General features: G+C 38.0%; 4 protein-coding genes across 4 annotated transcripts; all 4 read left to right on the top strand.

Annotated features, from left to right (window-relative positions):
* Positions 1–1,151: 1,151 nt before the first annotated feature.
* On the top strand, positions 1,152–14,840 carry LOC141633299 (ubiquitin carboxyl-terminal hydrolase 14-like). The gene is made up of 19 exons (XM_074445790.1): positions 1,152–1,518; positions 2,141–2,312; positions 4,113–4,225; positions 5,705–6,038; positions 6,579–6,673; positions 7,310–7,443; positions 7,572–7,628; positions 7,768–7,845; positions 8,595–8,649; positions 10,122–10,202; positions 10,813–11,011; positions 11,145–11,202; positions 11,283–11,405; positions 12,358–12,446; positions 12,527–12,616; positions 12,896–13,069; positions 13,182–13,303; positions 13,399–13,531; positions 14,256–14,840. The coding sequence occupies exons 1-19, from the start codon at positions 1,411–1,413 to the stop codon at positions 14,432–14,434; spliced, it is 2,394 nt and encodes a 797-aa protein (XP_074301891.1). The 5' UTR covers positions 1,152–1,410; the 3' UTR covers positions 14,435–14,840.
* A 480-nt stretch (positions 14,841–15,320) lies between these two features.
* Positions 15,321–16,498, top strand: LOC141633301 (uncharacterized). The gene is made up of 2 exons (XM_074445792.1): positions 15,321–15,498; positions 16,173–16,498. Exons 1-2 carry the CDS (start codon positions 15,420–15,422, stop codon positions 16,496–16,498), a joined length of 405 nt encoding a protein of 134 aa, XP_074301893.1. The 5' UTR covers positions 15,321–15,419.
* Positions 16,499–16,533: 35 nt separating this feature from the next.
* On the top strand, positions 16,534–19,486 carry LOC141633300 (uncharacterized). The gene is made up of 3 exons (XM_074445791.1): positions 16,534–16,616; positions 16,872–16,977; positions 18,883–19,486. Exons 1-3 carry the CDS (start codon positions 16,547–16,549, stop codon positions 19,397–19,399), a joined length of 693 nt encoding a protein of 230 aa, XP_074301892.1. The 5' UTR covers positions 16,534–16,546; the 3' UTR covers positions 19,400–19,486.
* A 232-nt stretch (positions 19,487–19,718) lies between these two features.
* On the top strand, positions 19,719–20,457 carry LOC141633302 (uncharacterized). Its single transcript, XM_074445793.1, has 2 exons — positions 19,719–19,801; positions 20,002–20,457. Exon 2 carries the CDS (start codon positions 20,020–20,022, stop codon positions 20,362–20,364), a length of 345 nt encoding a protein of 114 aa, XP_074301894.1. The 5' UTR covers positions 19,719–19,801; positions 20,002–20,019; the 3' UTR covers positions 20,365–20,457.
* Positions 20,458–24,347: the final 3,890 nt, after the last annotated feature.

Raw genomic sequence — 24,347 nt, 5'->3', positions numbered from 1 at the left:
GTATATGGGGTTCGGGAAATTTATTTTCGGGAATTGTTTGATTAGTCGGTACTCTTATTAATTTAATATGTGAAAAAATTATTATTTTCTAGCATTGTTTGATTAATCGGTACTCTTATTAATTTGATTTTTTAGAATTATCATAAAACTGAATTTTTAATTGTATAATTTAAAGTATTATTGATAATATTTAATTATTATATCAATTAGATTATATAAATATTAGCTTTTTAAAAATTATATTAGTGTTTTATATGTTTTACATTCACATTTAAGATACATTTATCTTTGATCTAGGGAGTCGGTGGCGTTTTAACCTAAATTAAAGTATTATTTCGGCCTAATTAGGTCCTAAGTCAAAATTTATCGGACGTGACCTTCAAAATGACAGGTTGGGCTAGGTCAAACTTTAACAGGTATACACGCTTCAACGTTTACCAAATTTCAAATTTATTTTATCAACTTACTCGGTACTTATCTTTCGTACATATAACCCGTATTAAATGGATTAAATTTTATATTAGTAGTGATAGATTTAGGGACTCGCGTAATTAGGTGTATAGTTTTAACTAGAGCCATGACGGTGATAGACTGCATATTGCCCGCATTATACTTATCCTTTAGATTACAGTGAATTTTAAGTCCACTTTAATAGAAGGCAATCCCCATCGCTATTTGTTTTGCGATGACAATAAGCAAAAGTCATGGCCAATTCTTATCTAAAGTGAGCATTTATATTCCAAAACCGGTCTTCACTCATGGACACTTTTATGTGCCTATCTCCGGGGTTACAAACAAACAAGGCCTGAAGCTATTGATTTGCGACAATAATAAGCGTACATCGAGTACGACAACCATCGTAGTTTACAATGAAATTTCTGATTATTTAATAAAGTTTTAAATTATTTATACATTTGTAGCACATAATTTGCATCGTATGGTAGTGATTAGTAAATAGTAATTGAAATTATATGTACGTCAAATTTCCAATAGTGAACTATTTATATCGTCACGACATTACACATTTGATCACGCTCATTTTTATGCGCATGTATTTAATAATAGCAATTGCTGTACGACCCATGCATTTTTTGCACGAGTTTAAAACTAGTGAAGAGGTATACATCTCTAAACTCATTTAACCCTACCTAAAACGTTAGCTAGTAAGCCCATCTGCCCATGTGTCGAACCCTCAACAAATAGCTCACCGGTGACCACAATCCAGCAAAACTCTCTAAACCCCCAATTTCATTTCATTCACGATTCATTACATTATTCAAGTACATTACATCTCCAAACAAACTACAAATAACTTTCAACATTCTTCTTCGTCCTTACTATATACCTTTCGTTCGGCGCACAACTCCTAATTAGGGCTAATCATCTCACTCCATTTTGGTTGTGCGCGACATGTCGGACGCCATTGAACTTCTACGGTCTAACCTTTCTCGTGTTCGAATCCCCGAACCAACCAATCGCATCTACAAACATGAATGCTGCGTTTCTTTCGATACTCCGGTATGTTTTCTTCTCTAATTCATCGTCATGCAAATTAGTTTGATTTTTGTTTTCTGTTTTTTTCGGAAGTTAATTTTGACCTAGTGATGATGATTCTTTGTTGATTTATGTGAAATGTTTAAATTTCAGATATAATCATGATTATTTTGCTTAATATAGTGATTGTTTTTTTTTCGATATTTCGATGTTTTTGACCTAGTTTTTGATGGTTTGACTGTGTTACGTTAGAAATGATCGAGATTTTGTTGTGAAAATGGAGTAATTAAACACTAACGTATGGAATGGTGAAGAGGTCTTTAGCGAATTCTACTGTATTTAACTATTTGCAGTGGAATTCTGGCAATATTGATAGTTTTCTAAGTAATTAGAACATAATGCATTGGCAATTTGGCATATCTTTGAATATGTTACGAGTATTGTTGCGAGAGAATCGTCTATGGGAGTATGGGACTAAGTTGAGTGACGATGAATATAGCACATTATTGATGATATAGATTTTGAAGGACTCAACTTCTTAGATATGATATCGAATATGAAGGATTCAAGTTCTGAGATATAGAATATGAAGGATTCAAGTTTCCTTTGTTTTATTTAAACTCATTTGCTGTATGTGATATGTTAGAAATCCGAAGGAGGATTGTTCGTAGATATGAGCTCGTTCCTCGCATTTGGGAAAGATTATGTGAATTGGAACTACGAGAAGACAGGGAATCCTGTTTATTTGCACATTACACAAACAAAGAAGGTGGTTTCAGAAGACCGCCCTTCCAAGAAACCAACTATTTTAGCCATAGGTATGCGGAACTGAATTTCATGCCTCTAGCTATATTTTTGTTTTATTTTTGCGTTAAATTTACCCTGTCATGATCACATGTTATCTTGAGATGCATAAAATAATAGATCAAAAGAAAGAGGATATTGTTTCTGTAGCCTCGTAGAAAAGGCTTTGATCTGTAGTGCTGCTAAATGCTCGTAATAATCACTAGTTACGACTACAAAAGTAATTTAACCACTTGTGATTGTTAATGCATCAACTTGTGAAAATGCATTTTCAGTAGTAAAACTTACCAATGCTATGGGGTTCACTTCATGACGTCATATGTAAATAATAACATATTCTTTGCTGGGAGTGGCTTAGAATAATACACTTATGCGATAGCTTCAACAACTTATCTTGTGGCTGATTCCGCCTTAGAAGTTCTCAGCGGATCATCTATTTTTTATCTGTTAATGATATGCTCAATTTCTGCTGATGTCTGATGGGAAAGGGACTGGTGATATGGTTAGGGATGTCAGTGGGGCGGGTATAAGTGGGTACCGCCCCGCATCCGCCCCAGTTGGGGCGGGGATGGGTAGAGTTTTGGCGGGTGGTGGGGCGGGTGCGGGTACGAAAATTGTACCCGCCATGGGTCATGGGGCGGGGATGGATTTTGCATTTTGCCCACCTAATACCCGCAAATCATTAAAAAAACTAGTAGGATTACCATAATTATATAAATCTTATTTAGTTATAGTTAAGATATAATGTTAATAATAACTATTTTATAAAGTTTTTTACTAACTTACTTGGTGAAAAAATAAAATTATAAAGATAAATTAAAAAAAATGGAAATTAATAATGATTAAACCAACTTTTACGAAAAAATTTATCGAATAAAATTATCGTGTAGCGGGTTAATGGGTAAGCGGGGCGGGTACGGTTTTAAATTTCCACCCGTTGGGGCGGGGATGGTTTTGGAAACTTGTACCGCCATGGGTGGTGGGGCGGGGATGGGTACGAGTTTTTCTTAGTGGGTACGGGTACGGGGGAGCCTATATCCACCCCCACCCCGCCCCAATGACATCCCTAGATATGGTGATGTCCTATTGTTTCAGTACTTAAAAAATGTGAGTTATATAAATTGGAAAAGGAAGGCCGAGACTCATTAGCCAATTGCCGGTGTTTGTTGTGGTTTATATTGTGAAGCTGTGACATCTTTGAGTTCTCGAGTTTGTCATTGTGGGTGAATGGCCAATATTTGTTCGATAAATTTGTACTACTGTATCCTGAAAATATGAGGAATGAGGATAAGGCATCCTTCCAAGAAAGCTAACTAGAAACTATTCATTTGTTGTACAGTTGTGATGTGAATTTTCCTAAAGGCACGCTTTTTTTGTCCATAAATAGTTCAAGTATCCCCAAAGGAAATCAATAGTATGAACTGTGAAGTTTTTGCTAGTAATCAGTTAAGCTGCTAGGAGCCCGAAATTTGGCGGGATGCCATGATGTATGTAGACATTGTATGTTTTCGCTGGCAGATACTTTCTAATGAATTTATCCATATTTAGAATCCTGCTTGGGTGTTGGAGCCTATTTGGAGGCACCGAGGCCGTGATAATGATATCATTACGGGTAGTTGGTTCTGCTCTTTAGTTGCGTTGTAAGAGGCAGTAGGTACAATGACAATATTCGAATTGTTTTACCGACTTAACATGTCGCGGAGAATCCCCTGGACTTTGAAACTATTACGATCCCGTGGATTATGTTCATGGATGGAAGTAGTGTTCATGACGAAACGACATAGAGAGAACTTATGTTATTGGTTGAACTGTAGGTGTGGAAGGGGGCTTTGGAACTGGTGAACCTGAATATGAAGAAACGTATCAAATCATTGTATTGCCAGATTATGCAACTCTCCCATTTCCCTCTGTCGAGTTGCCAGAAATGGTATGTATTGTTCTCTAATCTATGTATGTCAATCTCAATAACGTAGACGTAGCTATCATTCATAAACAATTACTTCCTGAGTTCTTTGTATCATCATTATGGAGGAAGATCTGGTTTCGTGGACAATGAATTGTTGTTGTACAATAACATTAATCTAGGGCCTCAAAGCCACCCCTCCTTAATGCCCTAGGAGGTCAGGAAGTAAGCACTCACAGTCACATTCCTGTATTGAAAACATACACACAGAAATTACTTCTGATGATCCCTTGTGAAAATTGAATGGGGAATTTCATGGACTGACTGGTGACTGGTACTTCACAATGAAAGAGGTGAAACAATTTAGTGAGCCATTTTTTTAATTCCAGAGCAAAATAATTGCGGGTCTTTGGCTCTTATGGAAATGGGAAAGTATTCAAGCTGATCAGTGTCTAAATCTCCGCATGCTAAAATGATACTCCCTCCATTCAACTCCACAAGGCCATTATCTCTTTTGCACACTATTCATAAGCGGACATTCAACTTCAATTTTCTCTCGATACATAAGTGAAATTATATTCATGTGAGATCTTATTTGATTCGTCTTTAAGAGTACATTCAAAATAGCTAACTTTTATAATTTTTGCAAATACGTAACTAAAGATATTTGCCGAGTAAAAGCCGCGTTGGCAAACGTGATAAAGCATAATAGCCTTGTGGAGTTGAATGGAGGGAGTAGGATTGAATGTTGAAGCAAACTTTTAGAATATTAATAGTGTCTATTTTTTGTCATTCAATATACGCAGTTGATCTGTGGCATTATGAGTAATTGTGTTTTTAGGTAATGTGAACTAGACCTGGCAAAATGGGTCAGACCCGAATGACCCGACCCGAAAAGGCTGACCCGAAACCCGAAAATGACCCGAACTTGCTTGACCCGAATATGACCCGAAACCCGAATTGACCCGACCCGACCCAGACCCGACCCGAACATTGTCTGACCCAATGTTGACCCGACCCGAGGTGACCCAATCCGAAAAAACCCGACTCATAACTAACTCCGATCCCAAATGACTTAAAGTGACCGAAATGACCCAAACGACTAGTACTAACTCATATTAATACTATATATATCAAAATAAAGTTTCATTGGTTACAATAATCCTTAATAAATAGTTAAATTTGCAAAATAGTATTTCTTAATCAAAATAGTATTAACTTAAGTGCTTAGCCATTAACTCAAAAGCAACCTGACCCAAAATGACCTATACCCGAAAATGACCCGACCCGAAATGACCCGACAACAGGTCACCCGAAATTGACCCGAAACCCGAAAGTGACCCGACCCGACCCAACCCGACCCGAAATATGTGACAGACCTGAAATGACCCGACCCAAACTGACCCGACCCGTACCCGACCCGAGTGACCCGTTTTGCCAGGTCTAATGTGAACTGAGCTTTGCGTAGTTTCTGCACGATAATTTGTGTAACCTTATCTGTAGGTAAGGTTAGCAGTTGATACAATTTTAAGGGCTGAGGGTGCAGAACGGAAAGAGCAAGTTGCAGCTTGGGTGGCTGAGAAGCAAGTCAGTGCCTATGCTACAAATTTGCAACAGATCTATAATGGCGTCAGTATTGCACCTTCTGGGTGGAAATGTGCAAAATGTGATAAAACAGATAATCTTTGGTTGAATCTAACTGACGGAATGATCCTCTGTGGAAGAAAAAATTGGGATGGCACAGGTGGCAACAACCATGCTGTTGAGTACTATAATGAGACAAAATACCCTCTTGCAGTGAAGCTTGGCACTATAACCGCTGATTTGGAGGCAGCAGGTAATGTCACTGTCTTATAAGTAGATGATTACCAATAAGATTCAGACACGTTTTCTTATGGCTATTAACGTATGTTGGATTCATGTACCAAGTACCAACACGGTATTTTATGGGTTCACTTATTCTTAGTCTCCTTCGTATTTTTATGTTCTTAAGTTGTTTCGCTGCACTCCTAATTTTTCCGAACCAACACAGTATTTTTATATTACCGTAGTCTTTTTTTTAGCATGATTCCCCCCCCCCCCCCCCCCCCCCCCCCCCCAAGATGTAGCATTTTGTCATTGGAACTACACTAATAGAATTTGTAGGTGACGAATAAGCTTGCATAAATTATTCAACACAAGATTGTATAATCAGACTACTTTAGAAGTCTGCTTATCTTTGTATATACTGTAACAATTTAGTATGCCTCCCCTCTTATAAGCTGGCTGAAAAAGTTCTTCAACTCCCATTGAGTGTTTGCCTTTTCACCTTTATCTATGAAGAGTTTTCTGTTTTGTGACTTTAAGAAACAATCTGATAAATATTTTGACACCTCAGATGTTTACTCTTATCCGGAGGATGACAGTGTCATTGACCCACTTCTGCCACAACATTTGGCTCATTTTGGCATTGATTTCTCTTCATTGCAAAAAGTAAGTTATTCTGTTCGAATAGCAATTTGAAGCGAAGGTTTTTTGGTGCTTAAATAAGTTTGTTATGGTTCTTTGTACTCCTCTATCCCAGTGAATTCTTAACATTTGTTTTTTGCACAAAGACCAAGGTATGAACAAATTATAAAACTGTGCCTTCTTTTCTTTTGCTTTTAGGGTCCCACATACACGTGACTTTTGTGAGAGCTTTTTGATAAAGCTGCAAAGTAAGAGCATGTGATAAAAGGAAACCTAAAGGATTCATTGAGACATCCAAAAATGGAATACTCAAAAATTGACTGGGACGGAGGGAGTATCTGCCATACACATTGTTCAGTTAGTTACTAATGCAATCAAGAAGACAGACCCTTATTCTGACTGTCTCAGGTTAAATAGTCAAAAGAAACAGCAGCAAACTGTGTTAAGGCTTTAGAAGCTATCAGTTTGTCTGGTGAGGCTTAAGTCTAGTTAGCCACGAAACAAGGGCTTGGATCAGTAAGACATTGACATAGACGTTTTAGATGATAGTTTTCTCCTGATTTATACGTAGTGGTTCATTTATTTCTTTGGACAGTCGGGGGGGGGGGGGGTATGACCCTATCACCTGTGTGAGTTTTTATATACTGATTCTTCTTTCAGACTGAAATGACAACTGCGGAAAGGGAGCTTGACCAGAATACCAACTTCGACTGGAATCGTCTACAAGAAAGTGCAGATGCACTTCAACCCCTATATGGACCTGGTTATACTGGACTTGTCAATCTGGGCAACAGGTAATTTCACTTCTAACAGATATGGTAGCTGTACTTTTTCCCCTTCTAAATATAAAAGTAGCAATACATTGTTACTTGGAAGTTTTCATCTCTTCTTTCCTTTTTTTTTTTTTTTTTTTTTGCTGCAGTTGTTACTTGGCTGCAACTATGCAAGTGGCATATACTACACATGCTTTTAGCTCTAGGTCAGTCATCTTATTACACTCCCTCTATTGACTTGGAGTCGCAACATTTTGTTTTGAGTCAGTCAACCGATTCACTACATTTTCTCTATTGGATAGTTCCATATATAATTTATAACTTTCTTGTGATCTTATTTATCAGGTACTATGCAGATATAAGCTTGAAAAGCGCTTTTGATGCTGCTCCTGCTGATCCGACAGTGGACCTAAACATGCAATTGTAAGTTACCAATTGTTATCTCTTAGCTTGTAGCTCTGGGATTACATACAAGTTATGAGTGAAGCATAAGCAAAAGGCGGATGGTGACGAATACTGTTATCATTGCTGTATTTGGGATGTGTTTATTATTACAAACTATTGTTTTTGAAATTGCTGCTGTATGCCCTTATGTTTCCTTAGTTCGTCTCCCTTTTCCTCCTTAGTTTCTCTCCATTACAAAGTCAACTGTAGTTGGAGTATGAACTCCCTGGCCTTAGCTAACTAGTATCGTTCATCGTTTTTGAAAGAAAATCTGGTATTGTCCATCTGAGATGAAAGGAAAAGCTCATTGTTTCTTTGATTATGGAATTTGGCGGATTGAACTTGGTAAATCCCAAAAAATCTGTCTCATTTTTTTTTTTACGAAATATGTAGATTGTGTCCCGTTTTAAGTTAAAGGGTCTATTGTAGATATTCTCTTTGTTAAACCCTGCTATTTTGCGTTGTGGTGGATCCTCTTTGAACGTGTGTGGTTAATCTTAAATTCTTAATGTCCTTGCTCTAGCTTTTATTGAAGAAATTCCCAGCTCTTTCAGATTATGTGATAGTTAAAAAAAGAATATTTCCATGAACAAGGATTATTTTTGTACATAGTGACTATTAGAAGCCTAATTGTTATTGTGCGTAGTCTACAATCATGACAAGTTTGATTGTTATGGACCAAATTTAAAGCCATGGCAGTTTAACTTGTAACTTTAATTTTGTGGCAGGACAAAACTAGGTCATGGATTGTTGTCTGGTAAATACTCAATTCCGTCATCAGAGGTGTGCTTCTGGAGATTGCTTCACCTCATAAACTTCTTATTTATGCTTTAGTTCCTTAAGTTATTCAGGTCCATAGACCTATTTGTGACTTCTCTGATTTGAAATGCCTATTTTTCTGCAAGCATCTACTATTAATTAACCTACAGTTGGCGTTTGATTGCTTGTTTTACTCCACTGTTATAATGGTTATTTCTCCTTTTTTCGAAAGATAAGCTCGTGGGTCTGTATGCCTGAGAAACTGGTGTTTCTGTATATTCATTAAAAGATATGCATGTGTGTAACTGTGTCCCATTTGTGCCTTTTGTTCTTTGTATTTTTGAATTGCCCTGTTCCTCGTATTGCTGCCAGTTACCAGACTTCCTTCTCTTCCTTTGCTCCAAGTTAGGTTTCTCTGTAAGAAGGGGGAGGGAGATGCTAGTATAAATTTCCTGTTATGGTCCGCGAGCTGATTTGTTAGTTTTGCTATTCTACTTTAGTATGTAATCTATCTTGTACAGTCATGGAAATTCGAAATGTAACACTTAACTGTAAATGTAAGGTTTTTATTTTGATAGTCCTGTTTTCTTTCCGTCTACCTTTTTTTGCTTCCTTGTCTTCCTATTTTTCTTGCTCCACTTTGTCTTTATAACATACTGGTTAGTATTTTTTTGCTGTGCTTTTCTTTTCTCTGATTTTTCTCTTTGTTGCTTTCTTTAATATTTTTTTCCTTGTCTCGCATCTTCTCTCATTTTTATTTGTTTTATACTATTGCCACGTAATTGGTGCCCTATGCATCTGTTATAGTTTGTTTTATTCGAGGCAAAATAGTTTTGGGACAGTTTTGCTGTAAAGTAGTATGGAAAAATTGCTAGTGAATGGCATGTTAAAAAAAGGGAAAAATACTAAAAAAAATTAAGATGCAGGCTTACTTCATCTTTTCTTTCCACATTGGTTTCTTAACTCTTTGACACCAGATACTATGAATCCTGATTTTAGAGCATAAAATGAAGTAAGGTGGAGAATTACAAAGAATTATGTCAGAGTTTAAGTTTCAGTGATCCTGTGATATTGACAATTAATATCTTGGCAGATTTGTCAGTGCCGAAAGGTTCTAGAGTCAGCTTTGCATTTCCTGGATGTGTTTGGGGGCTTGGGGCCTTTGGGCTGTGTATGGGACCTTTCTTTTCTGTGTTTGACTGTTTGTGTGTGTCGATTTAAAATGACCCATGACTCCTTAGACATTTTTTAACTGTCTTGTGTTCATATAGCTCTTCATTTTTTGGGTCTTTTATTTGCATAAACACAAGCTGGGATTTGTACCTCGTGGTATAACCGTTTGAAGTCTGCAATATGCTACGGCGTAGGTCATGATTTAAATTGTCAACCTCGAATGTTCTTTCCATCCACCCATCCCTCATCCATAGAACACCATATAGAAGGTATCTGACAGTGAATTGGAGAATTTGACTCACTGTTTGTATTTTGATTTTCAGAAACAAGAAGGCATCCCTCCCCGAATGTTCAAGATTGTTATTGCCGCCAGTCATCCTGAATTTTCGACCATGAGACAGCAGGTACGCCCGGAATATGTAGATATCTTCCTTCTGGAAAGCTATTGAATTCATTGATGATGATCTGGTTCATTTCTGGACATAGCTTCATATGCTTCGCTCTGTGCTATTTTGCAGGTGGGTCAACTAGCTTTTATAAGACACCAAATTAGTGGCATATTCTGCATTTGAAAGAATATTTTTTTGAAACTGAAAAGCGTTTTTTTCGCTAAACAATACCTAAACTGAAACTGAACAAGTTTTTGTTTTGGTTTATCAGTAAGGTCTTAAGGCTCAGTGTTTTTCCCATGGCCAGCCAGTAGATCTTCTATTACTCTTCTATTTGTACATAACTGGCAGGCAGACGCCTGTTGCGTAGTTATTGCTAAATGGGCTCGTTTTTCTTAATCACACATTCATTAAGATTGGGTTAAAATTTGATCTATGGTTTCTTGGTTTTGCTTTACTGTCAATAGTTTTCTTGTTCTTGGTTCTATGATCATTTCTTGACTAGTAGCTCTTGTTTGCCTCGAAAATTACACAGTTTCCATTCTGTGGCATCTCGTTTCTTTACTGATTTTTGCTGCTCAAAATTATTTTCTTCTTGTTAGTGACTCAAATATACTTTGGCTAGGATGTGTTGGAGTTTTTCTTGCATCTTCTTGAACAAGTTGAGAAAGTTAATTCAGGGAACCCGAAGTCGGATCCCTCGAGAAATTTCAAGTTTGGTATTGAAGATCGAATTCAGTGTCCATCTGGAAAAGTTACTTATAACAAGAGATTTGACTACATTTTGTCTCTCAACATTCCGTTGCATGAAGCTACAAATAAAGGTAGGAGATTAATTGTATTTTCTTTTGCTAACTAGTGTCTCTCATTGGAATTGTTTTTTTTTTAAATGAACTTTGACCATTTAACCTAGAGATATTTTCATTTAGATTATTGTTATTTTGGTTTGGTTTCTAGATCAATTGGAAGCATTTCAGAAAATGAAAGTTGAAGCTGAATCTGTAGGGAAAGACATGTAAGTTATTTGATTCTGTGATACTTCTTTTTTTCCCTCTTTTTCTCTATAGATCTTTGCTAAGCGTTGGGTTAATACAGCCCTGTAGATGAAGTTGTTCGGCCAAGAGTGCCTCTAGAAACCTGCTTAGCTAGCTATTCTGCTCCGGAGGAGGTGATGGATTTCTATAGTACAGCTTTGAAATCTAAGATCACTGCGACAAAGTAAGTATTTTTTTGTATCGCTGTTATGGTTAAAATTCTCTTTTATCAATCTTGCTACTACTGAACCAATGCGAGAATTACTTTATTTAGGTGGGTAGGGACTAGGACATTGTCCCTTGGGCTTGTTATTTGACATATGTTTTGAGTACATAGGAGGTAGGGATGGACATCGGACTGGGCCAGTGTGATTCGGACCGGACTTCCTCAAGTCTAGCCCCGAGTCCGGCCCAACGAGACAAAATCCCGATTTTTTGGCTTTTTGGCGGGGCCGGGTGGAGTATGGTGCTCTGTCCCGGGCCGTTAAGTACTGCTGTCTGTGTTTTGCTAGCCCCCAAGACAGGCTGGCCTGCACTTCTGTCCAGCTCTTGAGGCGGATCGGATTAATGTTCAACTTATTTTATAGAGTATATACGATTATAAGGTGTTGGCATGCTGAAAGTTTTGGTTTCTTTGCCAAGAGCATATCCATCCTTTACATGTATAACATGGGTGGTACTTTTCCGTTTGTGTTTTGTATGCTAACTTGGCGTAGTTGTCGCTGGTTATTAGTGAGTGAAACTTGATATGATATCTTACAACTGTATATTCACTTGATAACACTGCCATTTGCTTTTATTTTTTAAAATTAGTACGGTACATATAATTTCTATGGTTTACCATTTTCCTCCCAGAGTAAAAACTATAAAGTGTTTAGATGTGTGAGTTTTTTGAATAATGATACTGTTCTCGAGTTTCGGGGTGATATCCTTGTCACTTTGTGTCCTGTTTTGTCTTGATTTCCATAGTCAGCGACCTAGATCACTAGATGTACAGAAATTAAAAATGCTAGTAAAAAAATTGTAATTACAAGTGTGCGTTAGCTTTTCACGAATTCTACGAGTATGAAAATTGTTGAATTGATTGCCATGTGGTGTAGCATTTAATAATCCCTATTTTTTATTATCTCCCGCAGAACTACTGGTCTGACATCATTTCCTGATTGTCTTGTGCTGCACATGAGAAAATTTGTTATGGAGGATGGTTGGGTGCCTAAAAAGCTTGGTATTCTCCCTTATGTTTATCATGGTTTTTAGCTATTGCCAATATTATTTGTGACTAATACTCTTTGGTGTTTGTTCTAGATGTCTACATAGATGTACCTGATATTATAGACATCAGCCACATGCGAAGCAGAGGTCTTCAACCTGAGGAAGAGCTTTTACCTGAGGGAGGTCAGAGATTGTTTTCTTTTTTGTCTTCTTGCACACTCCTTTTTAACCATTTTTCTTATAAGTTGACGCAAGCATATGTTTCTGTGACTCTTTATATTATCTCGCATACCCGTGTGTGGTACTCTATACTCTGTCAGTCTGACCTCCAATAGACACTTCATTTTAAAGCCAAAAGCATCAGAATTTTTCAACCAGGCACAACACGAATGCTTATTACCAACTGTGTAAGTGTGTAGCATAGATGCTATATAAACCTCTTGTTCTATTTTTGATATGCAGCTGATTTTAGTGAAGCAGAACAGTCGATAAGACTTGAAGCAAACGAGGAAATTGTATCTCAGCTTTTATCCATGGGATTCGGGCAAAACATTTGTGAAAAAGCTGCGATAAGTACTTCAAATGCTGGAGTTGAAGAGGCCATGAATTGGTTACTTTCTCACTTGGATGATCCTGGTAATTATGGTTTTCATATGCCATATTCGACTACTTTGAAGCATTTGTGGGATGAAAATAGCTTAGCTGATAAAAACTTGATTCCCTGCTCTAATTCTTTACTCCTTAACAGATATAAATGCTCCTATAGAAAAGTATCAAAGCCCTCCCACTTCAGTTGACCAATCAAAAGTTGACACATTGGTTACATTTGGTTTCCAAGAAGAACTTGCTCGGAAGGCTCTCATGGCCACTGTATGTATTGGCTTGGCACTTGTGAATACTGTTCCATCGTAATACTTCGTAACATTTATGCTCTATTGACTCACTAACTGTAAAATATAATTCAGGGTGGAGATATTGAGAAAGCAACTGACTGGATATTTAGCAATCCAAACGCGTCATCGACCTCTGACATGGACACATCTAGCAGTAGTACTGCAGCAGCTGCAGCTGACTCTGAGCTACCTGATGGCACTGGAAGTTAGTTTCTCGCTCTTCATTTGTTTTTCCCATCAGTAATAATAATTTTCGTATACATTTTTTACACAGTTGCCGATTTGATGCAGTAGTGTGATATTTGTAGCTTGGTGGTATTTGGTGTGTTTGGCTTGAGCGTAATCATCCAATATTTATAGGTATTAGAGATTAGACATTAGACAAGAGAAATTCTTGCGATTATATTAGGGGAAAAGTGGTTTCTGTAACTTCTTAGTGGGCTAAAGTTTCCGATGCTGTTAAGGGTTTCCCAATTACGTTTATACATCAGGACTGGGCATCCTGGTAAGTTGTAATAGTTGCGTAGTGGCCGTAATCCTTCCAATTGCTTCATCATTGGTTTAATAAACATCTAGAGTGGTTTCTGTAGCTTCTTTGTGGGCTAAAGTTTCTGATGTTGTTAAGGTGTCCCAGTTACATATATACATCAGGATTGGGTATCCTTGTATGCTGTAATGGTCGCGTAGTGGCCGTAATCCTTTGTTGCTTCATCATTGATTAGTAAACATATAATCTATCATTAAAAAAAAAGGAATGGACGAGTACTGTGTGTGTGTACTTTTATTTTTCACTATTTGAGCTCCATATTATCTGAGCTTCCTGATGCTAGTGAATTCTGCTTCCTTTAGAGCCCGACTGAATGCCTATTATGCCGTTCTATACTTCTATTACAAGACACTTGAACAGAGTGCTTTGTATTTTAATGCAGGATACAAACTCCTTGGATTTGTCAGTCACATGGGAACTTCAACTCACTGTGGGCATTACGTTGCTCACATCTATAAAGATGGAAAGTGGGTGCTCTACAACGACGAAAAAGTCGGAGCTTCCCTCAATCCGCCAAAGGACATGGGATACCTCTACTTTTTCGAGAGATTGAAGGAGTGATGGACTTGATGGTCGAGAAAGCACTTGATGTCAATCGGCCTATAAGTAGTGATCACATTGATTTTGATCATCGTTCTCGGGCGGTTTCTCTTGGATTGGCTTACAAGGGTTGATTTGACACCTCTCTCCGTCTTAACATGTGAGAAATTATTTGGGTTATGGCAAATTTTGCTATGGTAGTTAATGAGGATAGGTTACAGGTTGCTTCGAAATTAATGTCTGACGTATATTGTGAACTTGATTTACATTTTTTATCTGATCAAATCGATTTCGTCCTTGATTAAAAGGCATAAACGTGTTGGGAGTCGATTGTATGACATTATTGCATGCCGCAGAGCCCAAGGTAGCATCATTCTCAACTCTACCTGGACAGGAAAATTATCAATGCATAAGAGTTTATTGACCATCTATACACAAATTTGTTTCATTTTATTATGTTCTCCGTAGTAACTCGTTTAAGAAATGTCTTCATCAATTGTTGGGTAAAAACGAAAACAAAAATTATGAATCAGAGGTTACAGAAATAAGATGAATTTATAAGGATGGCATGAAAAATTATGTGAAAAGGTTTAGCATTGCAGAGAAACGGAGAAGTGACGCCTTGACAGATTGCATTTATATACGCCATTCATTATACTAATCCCAATAAGTCTTGCTTGTGACGGGTTATTCGTCACAAGCAAGAGACGGGGCGAATACTAGTGTTTTAGTGGAAACGGGTTGTGAGAGGATGTGAGGCTGTGGCAGGAATTTGCATGGGGAAGGAAAAGAGATTTTGAGAGAAATTATTAATTAATGCATCCTTCCCAATGCAAAAAAACTGTCCACTTTTTCATTTTGAAAACCAACCATATTCATTATTATTTCCACATTTACTCCTCTTCATTCATCGTCCCAACTTTCTTTCTTCTCTCTTCATCCTCTCTCTTCATATTCTCATTACATAACCACCGAAAATACCCACAAATCAACCAAAATCATTATCATGCCAACGAAACAAGCAGCAAGAAGGGGGCCAAATAAGAAAACTACTAGAGGTCCAAAGGTGGATGATGCAGGAGAAGGTAATGATATGTTTTTTGATTTATTAAAATAGTATGGGTTCGTTCATATTTTTGAAATGGTTTCAATTTCAACTGGTTTGGATCATATTTTCTGTTATTCCTACTTAGTGGGTTTTTGGTTTCAATTATTGGGATGTATCGTGTACTTAGGGTTAGGGGTGGGCATAATCCGGTCCGGACCGGAAAAATGGACCGGTCCGGACCGGAATCTAGTGGACCGGAACCGGAATTAAAAATTCCGGTCCGGTCTCCGGTCCACCATTTTCCAAGATTCCGGTTTCGGTCCGGTCCGTCCGGGACCGTATTTTCCGTCCGGACGGTTTGGACCGGAATGCCCGGAATTATTGTTGTTTGCATTTTTTTTCTTAAAATTGTATTTTTATTCCGGTCCAATCCGGTCCAACGGTCCGATCGGTCAATGGACCGGAATTTTTGGACCGAATTTGAAAAAGTGGGTAATTCGGTCCAAACGGTCGGTCGGTCTTGGACCGGAATTTTTCCGATCGGTCGGTCGGAATTTTTGTAATCCGGTCCGGTCCCGGTCCATGAATTTTGTCGATTCCGGTTCCGGTCCAAACCGGTTCCGGTCCGGTCCGGTCCGGTTTTGGACCGGTGCCCACCCCTACTTAGGGTTCATTAATGTTGTTTGTTCATTTTATTGTTGTTTGGTTCAGTGAATGAGGTTCAGGCAGAAGGCAGAGGAAAGAAAGCCGTGGCCGCAAAAGTACGGGGAAAAGGTAAAGCGGTTGTGGCAGAAGAGGATGTGAACGAGGATGCGAATGGAGATCTTGCATGTCAGAGAAAGGGGACGAAGAAGAGGGTGACGTTCAACGTTGGTAATAGTAAGGGGAAGGATAAGGTTGTGGAGGAAGAGGAAGAGATTGAGGAGTCGGGCGAAGAAGACGCTGATGAAGATGAACAGGCGGATGATGATGACGAAGGCAAGTTTATGGTTTATAATTTTGTATTCACATTTGTCAGTAATTTGTTGGCATCCTAATAATATTTTCTTTCGCCATGAAAAGATCGTGTCAATGCCGCTGTCAATATGGCAGTAACGGTTGGGAAAAGCGCGCTGAAGAAGAAGACGGTGTCAAAGCCAACTGAGGTCACTAAAGGTAAAACCTTTTTCTAGTAAATGAGGTGAATGGTCTATGACATATTTTATGTGACCATTTTTTTTCGTGTATGTTACAAATCTAAAGTGGTTACAAATGGATCTATGTTGTGCACATTTCGTGTGCTAGATCTGAACTGGTAAAACCTTTTTCTGGTAAATGATGTGAATGGTCTATGTCATATTTTATGTGACCATTTTTTTTTGGTATGTTACAATTCTGAAGTGTTTACAAATGGATCTATGTTGTGCACAGATCTTCCGCTAAAGCCGAAGGCACTGAAGATTGTAAAGGGGAAGGCAGAAGTTGGTGAGGGATCCAAGAAGCGGAAGGGGGATGACTCTTCGCTTGTGGTGGGAAAGTAAGTGATTCAACCTCATTTTTGGTGTGTTGTTGATAAATAGTTTATAGGTTGATAAATTGTCACCATTTTTGTGTGTTTTGATTATAAAATGGGACAGTATTTGGGATAAATTTTTTGAATAATTTAGGATAAATTTGTGTCTGTTGATTAACCACCTTTGTTATCACTTAGGTGGTTTATGTAGATAGGTTTGTTTTGAATGTAAAATGTGACCAAATTTGTTATCACTTAGATGGTTTATGATGGCATATGACATGACTGTATATATGGTGACTGAAGTCTAATTGAAATGGTGACAATTTTTTGATTAATTAGGAACAATTTGTATCTGTTGATTAACCTGCTTTGTGATCACTTTCGTTTATTATGTCATTAATTTACAATAACCAAATAAATATGGTGTCAAAGTTTGTGAATTTGGTGTTTTTTTAGGGTTTATTTTGAATGTGAAATGTGACCAAATTGGTTAAGAATGATGTCATCTGACATGGTTGTATATATGGTGAATAAATTCTAATTGAGATGGTGACAATTTTTTGATTAATTGGGAACAATTTGTATCTTTTGATTAACCTGCTTTGTGATCACTTTGGTTTATTATGTCATTAATTTACAATAACCAAATAAATATGGACTGTATATGAAATGTTGCATCGTTTTATTTGTCACCATTTTTCATTTTATTGTAGCATTATTTGAATGGTGTCAAAGTTTTTGAATTTGGTGTCTTTTTAGGGTTTGTTTTGAAGGTAAAATGTGACCAAATTGGTTAAGAATGATGGCATCTGACATGATTGTATATATGGTGAATGAAGTCTAATTGAGATGGTGACAATTTTTGGATTAATTGGGAACAATTTGTATCTGTTGATTAACCTGCTTTGTGATCACTTTGGTTTATTATGTCATTAATTTACAATAACCAAATAAATATGGACAGTATATGAAATGTTGCATCGTTTTATTTGTCACCATTTTTCATTTTATTGTAGCATTATTTGAATGATGTCAAAGTTTGTGAATTTGGTGTCTTTTTATGGTTTGTTTTGAATGTAATATGTGACCAAATTGGTTAAGAATGATGGCATCTGACATGATTGTATATATGATGAATGAAGTCTAATTGAGATGGTGACAATTTTGGATTAATTGGGGACAATTTGTATTTGTTGATTAACCTGCTTTGTGATCACTTTGGTTTATTATGTCATTAATTTACAATAACCAAATAAATATGGACTGTATATGAAATGTTGCATCATTTTATTTGTCACCATTTTTCATTTTATTGTAGCATTATTGCAATGGTGTCAAAGTTTGTGACTTTGGTGTCTTTTTAGGGTTTATTTTGAATGTAAAATGTGACCAAATTGGTTAAGAATGATGGCATCTGACATGATTGTATGTATGGTGAATGAAGTCTAATTGAGATGGTGACAAATTGTGGATTAAATGGGAACAATTTCTGCCTATTGATTATGAACTTAGGTGGATTATCTTTGTCATCACTTTTGTAGATAATGTAGTTAGGTGACAATAAGCAAATAACTATGAACTTTATATATAATGCGGCACCGTCTTATTTGTGACCATTTTTAATTTTATTGTAGCATGATTTAAATGGTGTCAAAGTGATGTTCAGTTGGTGTCTTTTTGGGTGTGTTTTGATTGAAATATGTGACCAAATTAATCATGAATGTTGGAAGCTATCTATATGTACTATATATGAAATGTTGCATAGTTTTGTTTGTGACCGGTTATAATTTGATTGTAGCGTGTTTATCATGGTGTCAAAGTGTTGTTAATTTGGTGTCTTTTTGGTGTGTTTTGATATCAATATGTGTCCAATTTGGTTAGGGATGTTGGTTACAAATATTAACATATGCTTGAACTATGTCGTAGGAAAAAGAAGGAGGTGGATGGCCATGGATCACCGAGGCAATTGTTCAATCTGATTGCTATTCTAACAGAAGCTCAGAAAAAGGATATCGAGGACATCGGTTTCGGTGGGCTGCTAGAGTTGAAGACACACGCTTTTTATCATCAGATGGTGGACTGGTTGCTCCAGAAATATGACCCTAGTTCGAGGATGTTCTTGTTTAACCGCCATGTCCAATTTGTTCTAACCAAACATGATGTCTACGACGCCTTCATGCTACCGTGTACTGACAATACTATAGAACCGAGTGCCGATCAAGAATTAGCACATATTTGGCGTGAAAGTTTCAAGGTTACAAAGAAAGATGAGATATCAATAGAGAGTGTTAGAGTAGCAATGATGGGGCTGCCTGACGGGGGTGCTGATTTTAAGAAAATGTTTGTGGTATTTGCTATGGCGACTTTCCTTGCACCAACGGTGCACAATCGTATCGACTTACGCTTGGTGAAAGCAGTGGAGGATGTGGACTCTATTTCATAGCTGGACTGGTGTTCATTGGTATTGCTACGTCTCAACCAAGCAGTTGCGTCGTGGAGGTCCCACGACACCAAGAATGTAGGAGGTTGTCTCATGTTTCTACAGCTGATGTACTTCCACCGTCTGACTTGGTGGGGGCTCCCAGAACCAACTAGCCTACCGCTTGTTCAGCATTGGACTCTTGAGCGTCTGAAGGAGAGAATGGCCTAGGAAGTTGCTGCATACCCGCATCATCGCGGCTTTGGGATTGGTGTTTGGGAGCTACCCACATATCCAATATCAAGGCAACAAGTGAAGCGCTTGTACCGTCGCAGAAATGACCAGGACCCTCCGTCCAGATTTATTCAACTCCCACTACCTGAAGGCATTCAGACTGATGAGGAATTGCAGGCCTCTTATGATGATGTACGCTCTCCTCTTTCATCTTTTTTAATGTTGATGTCTTCAGACAATATGTTACCAGATTGGTTATAAATGTTGGCAGCTAACATTCTTGAGGTTTGTAATGTTTACGTCTGCAAACATTATGTGACCATCTGCATTGGTTATGTTCACATTATATCATTTCATTTTATGTTTACATTATATCATTTCTTTTGGTATAGGTGCGAGTCCGCAATTGGATGACAACAAGGAGGAACCTTTCAGTGGTCTCCGTTATGCACAAGAGCCTAATGCATGAGTTGGCAGCTCAGGAGGGACTTGCAGACGTGCTTCAGTTAGGGTCTGTGGCAAGTACTGTCGGTGAAGGCGAACAATCCCAGGGGTCGTTTACGCAAGCTATGGGTTCACCGGGGTTTGTTGCTGCTTGGAATGCGCTTGGCGAAAAGTTGGACGCACTTGTGAATGTGGATATGGTGGAGGCGCCTTCATTTTCTCTTAGCCTTGATGACACTGGCGTTACTAGTCAGAGAACCGGCCCGGCTAACACCCGCAGCAAGGGGAGGAAATCAGCTGCCCCGAAGTAGTAGACGTGTCATGGTTGGATATTGTTTATGGGCCTAATGTATGGTCTTATTTTGGATAATTAATATGGCCCTGATGGATGGCCTTATTTTGGATATTAGATATGGCCGTAATGTATGGCCTCATTTTGGATGTTAATTATGGCCCTGTTGTACGGCCTTATTTTCGGACATGTTCGGTAGGTTGGCTGAATATTTGTGTTTGTATAGCTATGACTTCTCTGTTTGTTATCCAGTTGTGTTTCCCCTCCCTTATAGGGGTATTTTAAGTTGTGCCATTTCGTATAAAAATAGGAACATATGTTACCTAAGCAGATGGTTTATACTTAGACCAATTATGTTACCATGTTCTATTTGGTAACATATGTTCCAAGAATAGTGTCTAAACTATCAAAGGCCAATGTCATATCCTTCCAAGCGCTGAATTATTTAAAAATGTCAAGTGTATACATATAATTATGGTATCATATTGTCCAAAAATAAGGACATCGTTTAACGAGTCATAAAGCAGCCTTTAATTCAACATTGTTTCTTAGAATAAAATTAACTAACTCAAATGGTTTACAATTTGAAGAATTATGTTACCATGTTATATTTGGTAACATATGTTGGAAGAATAGTGTCTATACTTTAAAAGAGTGGCAACCCTAAGGTGTTTATACTTTCAGCAATAATGTTACCAAATATTTACAGTTACATATAGTCCAAGAATGGCAACATGCCTTTAAAAAGTGAAAACCTTTAATTTAAGATCTGCTAACAGATTGTACAATAATGGTAACATTAATTCGGTACATCATTTTCCAAAAAACAGACCATACTTCCAAATATTACGACATAGTTCAAAATGACAAAATATCAGACCATTTTAGATAACCTAACAAATAATACAATAATGGTCACAACAGTGATGTCTTCCACGCCCTATGGCTAAGTGGCAGTAGCTTTGATGCGTTGTGGTTTGCAAAAGGTCAAAATGTTACCATATCAGCGACGTTCACAGGAGACGGGGTATTGGGGTGTATGCGTCCCCATCGTTTGCAGCAGCTTTTTTGGCTTTCTTCTTCTTTCCAAGTCCGCTTTTTTTCCTTGCGCTCCTACCTTTCGTCTTTACACGGATAGGATCAAGAATAGGGCGCTCTTCGGTTGTTTGAGTGTTTGTTTCGGCGTCCACAGAAAGCTTCTGCAGTAACACTATTACTTCAGCATTTGCCGCCTCAAAGAACTTCTCCACAATTACCCTTGCCTCCATTACCTTCTGGCTCTTTGTTATGAGATTGTGGACATTGGTGAGGGTTGAACGTCGCCAATTAATGGCCTCATTTGCAGCACTTCGGCGCATATCAGAAGGTAGTAAACGTTTCCAGACATCCGTTTTTGCAAATTTCGTCCACCTCATGTGGATGCAACTAGCTGCACATAATGCATGTGCAGGACCCGTATGATGTGGTAACATATGATGCCCATTACTTGGTACTTCCTACAAGTGCAAACACACAAGTTGTTCCAGCAATCATAAGTAACATGATGGGAAGACCCCTCGTTGCCAACCGTGTCGACACTATAAATTAAGGTGGTATCTTCATGGGTGATAAGTGCTGCCCGGGTGCCCATTGCAAGTCCAAACTCCTTCTCAAACACACGGAATAGCTCCATAGTGTATATCTGAGATGCATGTTGTAGAAGGTCTACAAGGGGGAACACGGATGTAGGGGACGCTCTTATAGAGTTGAATTCTTTCCGCTCCTTCTCTCCTCTCCACCTCCTCACGGTCGTCTCAAATATTTCAAAGAATTCAGTGACTGATGTTGTTTTTGAAGCTTGGAACTCCATAGCATGATTTGTACTCTCGCTCCTTTGGGAAGAAAGGATACCCGCCGAGAAATACTGATTATTCAATGCAGTACACCATTTAATTCGTAAACTGTACAATCTATTGAACCATGGGTGGTTCTCAACACCATACTCTGTCGTCATTCTTTGCCATGTCGCTTCGAATTCCTTTTCGTTAAAGCAACCATTAAGACATTTGTTGAACAAATTCTGGAATGTCCTATCATGCTTTAAATGACCAAAGTGTGAGATGGCGTTCTGTTGGATATGCCATTGGCATAGCCTATGCCTGCTTTCTGGGCATATCTGTATGGAGACAGAAGAGAAATGTTAGCATTTAGAAGTCATATGTTTATGTTTGCGATGTTCAATTGAAGACAGTACTTAACAGATTCATATGGTGACATTTTAATAATTAACACACACGTTCATCAGTATAATATGATTATATATCTACGAATAATGTTGCCATTAAATGGGATTACATAAGTGCTTCATATGGTGACATCTTCAACTTAAGTCAAAGAGCTGATTATTAAAATATGTTGTCAATTTTTTGACAATTGTAAACGTAGGTTAAGTGGTCACATATTGAATAATTAACTAGACATAGTCTGTGCCTACTAAGGACAGAAGACAATGTTAGCGTATAGAGGTCATATGTTTATAGCTATATTTTTTTCCCATGTGATTACATAAGTGCTTCATATGGTGACATCTTTAATTTACCTCAAAAGGTTGATTACTAAAATATGTTGACAGAGTTTGAAAAATTGTTGTCATTTGAGTTTCCATTTGACTTAGTAAAATATGGTGACATATGTTATTGATCTAATAACATAAGATCTTAATATAATGATTTCTTCAGTTGTGACCTCAGCGTTTCCATCTGCCTAATTTGTTATCATATTTCGGATTAATGATATGCAAAGTGAAGTGGTCACATAATGGTGGCATAACTCAACATGCGAAACTTAACAGTAGGACATAGAATATACCGCTTCAACTGCATTTGTCATTGCTTTGTCTTGGTCAGTGAAAATGGAGACAGGACGAACATCCTCACCCATAGCTTCATTAAACACATTGAACAACCATTGGAATGATTCTTCTTGCTCGTCGGACAGGAAAGCACACCCAAACATGACATTGGACCAGTGGTTATTTATACCGACAAATGCACCACAAATCAGATTGTACCTGTTAGTGCGATACGTTGTGTCAAAGATGACAACATCATGATACAATCGATAGTCCTCCCTCATCATCGAGTCACACCACAAAAGGTGATGGAGTCTCCCTTATTTGTTGAATTGGACTCGGAAGAAAAACCCGGGATCCTCAGCTTGTCTGTTAGTGAGAATATTAATTAGCGTGGCTGCGTCACCGCCCTCGATCGCTTTATTCTTCAGCCTATGAACAAATTTGATGTGATCCCTCTTGGTGTGTCCGACGAATACATCGCCCCGCTACAAAGAAATTTGCCACTTTGTATTGAACCGAGGGGGCTACAAAGGCTTGATCAAGGCCCTTATAGCCTCTGCCTCAAAGATCGTAATTCTCCTCTCGAGCGGTGGTCTTTGTTGCCATTGAGGGAGAGTCAGCTCATGGTTGTGTTCTGTGCAATGTTGCATTACCTCCTACTGCCCGTCCTCGTTCACTTGTGTCCTTAAACCGGCTTTGCATTCGCAACGTGTGACTGCAGAATTCCTCAAAGGATTGCCGTTATCGTCTTGCCTATTACCATTTGCATGTACTCCGGCACATGAACATACAAAGTATCTCTCGAATACGGGTGTACCACTTCCGTTCGCTCTACGAGAAGTTGCTTTCCTAATGCTGAAACCAATAGCCTGTGAGTGTTTCCTGATCATCTCATAAATTAATTCCCATTTCTCTACTTTCATTCCCAATAGGGATTTTGAATAGTCTGTACCTGCATAGGTTTACAGGGTCACATTAGGCAATAAAGTGCAAACATTTATAACATAAATAGCAACATCTGCATTTACATATTTATCCATACTCTAGTTACAGGGTTACATAAGGACAAAAATTAGACACATTTGTTTGACGTACAAAATTTGTTTCCAAGTAAGCTGGTCCAATGTAGTTGACAGGGTGATATTATGTAGGAAAATGCACACATTAAA

Source organism: Silene latifolia, chromosome Y, assembly GCF_048544455.1.
Source record: "Silene latifolia isolate original U9 population chromosome Y, ASM4854445v1, whole genome shotgun sequence".
Taxonomy (NCBI): Eukaryota; Viridiplantae; Streptophyta; class Magnoliopsida; order Caryophyllales; family Caryophyllaceae; genus Silene; species Silene latifolia.
The sequence above is the reverse complement of the archived record's forward strand: the minus strand, read 5'-3'. Positions and strand labels throughout refer to the sequence as shown.